This window comes from Callionymus lyra, chromosome 5 (assembly GCF_982586985.1).
Source record: "Callionymus lyra chromosome 5, fCalLyr1.hap1.1, whole genome shotgun sequence".
Lineage (NCBI taxonomy): Eukaryota > Metazoa > Chordata > Actinopteri > Syngnathiformes > Callionymidae > Callionymus > Callionymus lyra.
The window spans coordinates 34,476,819-34,483,158 of NC_141822.1; the positions used below are offsets into that span (position 1 = coordinate 34,476,819).

A 6,340-nucleotide genomic window follows, 5' to 3' on the forward strand; every position below is an offset into this window, starting at 1 on the left:
ATATTTTTCTTGTTCTTATTTTCTACTAACTTACTAACTTCACACACACTAACGTCACTTAACATTGGGCAGAGCAGACATAATCTACATGTTCTGGAGCGAATATTTAATATGAAACTAACTTTACCTGTTAATCTTGCCTATGTGGATCAGAAAGCTCTTCAGTCTTCATCAATCGCATGATTGAGGAAACCTCTCTGTCAGGATTGTTTAATTATTTTGTTATTTTACCCTATTGTGAGCCTGTATTTGAGTTTATATTTAATTTTTTTAAACTTTCAAAATATAGTTAGAAGTATAGTTAATCTTTTGATTTAGAACAATAATTCGCCATCAGGAAATTAATCCCATCTAAATTAGTCAAAAACATTATTTTAGTGCATTCTTGAAGTGACACAATTTGCCTCGGGTCACCTTGACCCTGAGATAATAAAAGGGATCAAGAAAAGTAAAATATTATTATACTTTTATTACATTTTCATGTTTGTTGCTCACAAAAGACATCATCAAAATAGAATTGTTGTTGTTGTTGCTCTAGCAACACACATTATAGGAGCACAGTAACACAGAAACCATTTTCTTTAGTGATTCAATTGTTTGCTGTTCCTATTGTCTAATACAGTTATGTTGTCCTTTAATGTTTTAGATTCTGGATGCAACAAAGCCCACGAGCTGCAACTGTAAGAAGCCATTCAAGGTAATACAAATTCACCCAAAGACTTTTCCAAACACCACATCTTTATGTTTTGCTCCAAAGAAAAATTAAATGTGTGAGCTTTGAAGAGGGAAAAAAATGTAATGTGGGAGTTTTGAAGAGGAACAAAAATGTATTTAAATGTGGGAGTATTAGGGGGGAAAAATATATAAATTTCAATGTGGGAGTTTTGAAGAGGAAAGAAAAAAAAATTGGAGTTTTGAAGAGGAAAAAATAAATAAATAAATACAAATTTGAGAATATTGGAGAGGGAAAAAAAATGTGGGAGTATTGGGGGGGAAATATATATATATTTTAATGTGGGAGTTTTGAAGAGGAAATAAAAAAAATAAATAACGTGGGAGTTTTGAAGAGGAAAAAAAAAAAAAAAATTAAATGTGGGAGTTTTGAAGAGGAAATTGTGCAGCTTTAAATGTTCATTGAAACAGAGATTTTCTAGTTCAGACAGCCAATGTAAACCGACAAAAACATGACCCCCTTGCTAGAGGTAATAACTCAATAATATAAATGCTTTCGCATGGAAAACAGGATGTTTTTTTAACGCTTGTGTTGTCTCTAGGTCAAGGTGGGTACCCAAGGATCTCCACCACTGTATATGTATTTCTGGAAGCCGGGGAGGTTGTTAACTTGACCCAGAAGCAAAGCAAGGGATACTACAAATACATTTTTCAGGTCAAGGTGACCTAATATAAGGTTTAAGCTGCTTATTTGTTTTGATGAGTGTCAATTGTGGCAAGGACCTCATAGTGGACAACCCCAAAAACCTCTAACACTCTTTAGTGATTTAGACCCTTTTTAGACACATTAAATTATGCTGGGAAACATCTGCTCAGTACATTTACACTGAAAATAAAAATATCTGCTAACAAGAATTACATTGCTATCTTAATGGTTTAAACTCACGGCCTGGGGTCCAAATAGGCCACACCACATTATTGTACTTGGCTCGCAATTTAATTGGCTCAAGTCAATGCAAATGAAGGTTCATTTTGATATCTTGATCTATGGAGATATCCAATGTGGGCCTACAATAATCTTTTATTCCTGTAATGAAACCATTCGAGTTGTAGACAAACACACATTCTGTTCGGCTGAAGTTCCGAGAATGCATACGATTTCATGGTGTGATGGAACTTTATACACCAGACATGCTAGTGCTAAACTTGATGCTAATTATTTACATTTCTTTAAAGTTTCTTTGCATAATAACAATACACCCATGCTGTGGTAAATCTGTAACAATTACTCAGTTCAATTCCCAATTTCATCCCCATTATATTTTGATCTCAAATTCCAGGAATCAAACAGCAAAGGTCACAGAATACAAAAGATTGTTGTCTTTACTGTGTGTAGTTTTTCTTATCATGAATTATGGAGAGAGGGCTGAAAGATCATCGTCCTCCTGACATTTGAAGAAGGTCATTCTCCTTTGGCTTGTTTGGTCTTGAATTTTGCATTTTCTCCTTGACTTTATTGGTCATGCTCGAGTGTGAAAATGCCATTTGTTAGGAAATCTGAGAAAAGACCTTGTGTGACTTTAAAGGCCTTAAACAGCTTCTCACCAGTGAGGTCATAAATACTTGAGGATAAAACACTGACATGCAGGTTTATACTGCCCGACCTTTCCCTGAGTCACTCATATCAATGTAGCACAGATTCTGTTGTCCAAACTCTGCCGAGCTGCAGCAGACTCAATATTTACAATGTTTACTCAAAAGTGGTGCGATCAGCAATCGTACGGATGAGATTTATCTACAAGTTTCGCTGTGTCTCAAAGTTTGGAAATGAAATAGAATAGATTAGTCCCTTGAAGAAAGCTCAGTAGCTCGCGCACACCAAAAAATCCAAGAAGTGATTTCGGCGCCAACAGTTGCAGACTTTTATCATTATTCCACATCACAGACAGGATGTTGCGTCTCCGTCACGAATTAGAACCAGCTGCAGACATGACATGTGTGTGTATGTTTACCATCCCAAGAATTTGTGGGAAAAACCTGACCCCAAATCCTTAGAACTCAACCACCCAGCAATTTCAGATCTGCCACCCCCGTTTTCTTCCTGGCTTTGTTTTGTTTACTCCCTGTGAAGCAGGACCCCCCCTCCCTCCCCGGCTTCCACTGTGACCTGGCTGCAATGTGTGTCCCTGCTGCATCCTGCTGCTTTGTTTATCATCCCATATTACTTTCAGAGACAGAACATTTTGTTTGGAGAGGCAAAAGAAAACATAAAACCCCTCATGCATACCAGATGGGTTTCATGGCTTTTATCTTAACGTCACAAATATACCATATTCGAGTTGAATGCATGAAATTATTGTCTTGTTTTAATGTCTGTTCTAGTCAGGCCTCTCAGCGATTTTAATTTAAAATAATCTGTTTAAAGAATCCTTGCCTTATTTACTCGAACACAGTCACTCAGCCTACTTAGAGGCTACAGGAGGACTAGTTTACCCCAATCAAGCTTAGCAGCTGCCTTTTCTGAGAAATGAAACACATGTGAACCTGGTCTGAGCACTTTTGTCGACTAGAGTTGGAGATTATATTCTAACTGAGGGGCTTGTTGATTGTTACTTCAGGTGCTGGGAGATGTGCTTTTAAGGTATAATTCAATGTCTGTCCGCTGCAGTGTCTCAGAATCCGATCTGTCTCGGTGTGTTTGCCTGAATCCATCGGTTGTCTGTTGTCCATCTATGTTTGTTAGTGTGCCTCAGTAAGTCCTTGTGTTTCTGTCTCTCTCGCTTTAAGTCCTTGTCTGTCTTTGACCGTTTCTATCTTCCCTGGCCATTCAGTCGAAAGAGCTGAGCCAGGAGCTCTGCGTTTTTATTAATCTTGGATGAAGATTAATTTAATCATATCTTTTACCTCACTTCAATGTCCCACTTGGAAACGTGTATTCCACATTTCTGATTACAGACATCATCGGTGGACACTTTCTTTGAAGTAAAGGGTAAATTAGCATAGTTTAATTTAGGGCTATAGAAATGCTGACTAAGTCCCCGGTGAAATGAAAGTGTCTCTCACAGATATTTCATTAATGGAATCTCTGTCGCCCAAAAATTAAATATATCTCTCTCTGATTCCCATGTCATTTTTCTAAAGACTCCACTGACTTCTGTCCTCCTCTTTTGCTAATAAAGATTAAACGTGACCAACTATGAGCATTGAGCTGAAGGTTATCAGTTTCTCACATAGGAATTTACTGAATGAAACAATTTTACATTTTTTTTAAACTATTTTAAACAGTCATGACTACATTCCTTCCCGAAATAAAATAAAGTTTTATTAAAGGACTGATCCCATGAACTCATAACCCCTTTATAGATGATAACGTATACAAATATTTATTAAATAAAAAAAAAAAACCTTATTGCAGATCTGTTTGTTTTTTTTTCACTAGAGGCTAAAAGGAAAATTGCTGCACAGAGGGGTCAATACTTGAGGAAGAATCTCCCCCTCATGACCACACACACCCTCCTAGTCGTGCATTTACAAATATTTAAGCTATATGTGCCAAAGACCTTGTTTTCACAAGGACTGCTTACAGCTGAATAGGCGAGTGCACGTTTTGTTAGAACATATGGTTTGTGTTAGCGGGCTGTCCTTCATTGGGCCTGCAGGACACAAGAAGATTTATTCCTTTGTTATTTGTTCTGGAACCAGTGATCATGGTCATTTTCTATCATTTCACACAACATTTACAATTTTGTTTCCAAATCTCAGTCTGTTAAGCTTGAGCAAGTATAAACACACTGATACTTTGTACTTTGTATCCTCTTACGTTTCCCGAACCTTCAACGACCTCTACATTTGCATGTCAGAAATTCTCCTCATACAAGTAAAAGCTGCAGGATAAAACTCAAAAGTCAAATTAGATGCAACTCAATGTTTGAAATCAAAAACACTGCTGTCAGTTCACAAGCCTCCTTGCTTTGTCGTCAAAAAAATAAAATAAAAAAAATTGAAAAGAAAATGACCAACTTTAATATGTGTATATAATAATAATAAGTCGAGTTACTTTGGGGTTTACTATGTGTTAATAATAATATCAATAATGTATTGTTTTTCTGTGAAAAAGACGATTCGATTCCATTGTGAATGAATGCCAGTACATCAGAGGGACAGCTAATGAGAAGGTTGGAGACAAAGTTAGGGAGAACAGATGCTTGGACATGTGGAAAGAGAGTGTTGGGAGAATGTTGAAGATGCAAGAACAACCAAGGAGGCTCATGGGTGATTGAAGAGGACAGCTGTGATTTGGGAGGATGATCAAGATGGATGGAGGTGGAAAACTTACTGTGGCAATAGTATAGTTATAAAGGAAGTAAGAAAAAGCATAGATCACAAATACATATATTGTACTTGAGATTAGGATATATAAATATAGTATGAATACAGTGTAACACGTCTAAATCCCTTTAGGATGGTAATCACTTTTATTGCCACTTTAAACTGCTCAGTTGTCGTTTTTAATTTTAATAGGTAATTTTGGTTGGACCAAATGTTTAAAAATGAACACTTTATTTTGATTATTACATACCCTTGACTACCCTCTGAATTTCTAGTGTCCATTACTCACAGAATAGATACAGGGCACACATGGAATGACTGCAATGGAGGATAAACACCATGAATAACTAAAAAGGATCAACGACTTTGATTGAACCCTGAGTCCTCTCTTGACCCAGTTCTCTCCTTCGGATTGTTAATGATAATTAAAGTTTCAGAAAGACAGACTCAGAGGTCAGTTGAAGTCATGATGGGCTGCTGGGCTCTTACCAAGGTGCAGGGTGAGGTTGACCATATTCGGGTGTTGGATGCCGTAGAACATGGACTGGCTCTGCCACCATGTGGGCTCTCCGTAGATGTGGAAGTCCGTCAGGAGGCTGGCGCTGTGACTCAGGTCGGGGTGTGAGGAGTCGCAGCGGTGGCATGAGCGGGTCGACCCGGTCTGCATGCAGTAGTCCTCAGGTGGGGAGCCACACGCATTGGACACCTCAACTGTCCGGTTGAAAGCAATGTTCTCAAACTTCGGCAGGCAGCGGCTCGGCGTGCCCTGCTCGTCGTAGCAGGAGTCCATCGCAGCCCAGACAGAAAGGTCACATCGCAGGATTAGAAGAAATGCCAGAGAAGAGACAACTCCTGCATCCATTTTTGTGTGGGACGATAATCACATTTACACATCAAAGGAAAGCTTGATGTGAAGATAAATACGTGAAGATCCTAAAAAGACATAATCCAGGACTTCAGAGAGCTGCTGCAGTCTGACGAGTTCTCTCTCTAACTCTGTAAACTCTCCACATGTGTTGGAAGTTTGTGCATCTGGGGGAAACATGAGACAGAGAAGGAGGTGGTAGGGGGGACCTGGTGGGGGACTAAGAACACTTCTCCATCTGCTGGTCAATAGAACTGGTGCAGGACAAATCCTAGACTGACAGTAAGATAGCAAACCCTAAACCTTCTTTGATTTATTCATAGTCTGTTAAGTAGCTTTTATCCTTAAATTTAGTAACCAACTTCTTAAATGTATCTGTGAGTTGTAACCTTGTTAATAAGAGATTGCAATCTCAATCTACAATTAATTTACTATAAACTATATCAAGAGATTAAACTACATCAAAATTAAGTA

At 38.1% G+C, this 6,340-nt stretch overlaps 1 protein-coding gene across 2 annotated transcripts in view; it reads right to left on the reverse strand.

The window, feature by feature from the left end:
- Positions 1-5,983, reverse strand: part of lamc3 (laminin, gamma 3) — a 113,537-nt gene extending 107,554 nt beyond the window's left edge. For both annotated transcript variants that reach the window (XM_087792129.1, XM_087792128.1), the window contains exon 1: positions 5,491-5,983. In XM_087792129.1, coding sequence (XP_087648255.1) covers positions 5,491-5,863 — 373 coding nt within the window. In that variant the 5' untranslated portion in view covers positions 5,864-5,983. The remainder of the gene's footprint in view (positions 1-5,490) is intronic.
- Positions 5,984-6,340: the final 357 nt, after the last annotated feature.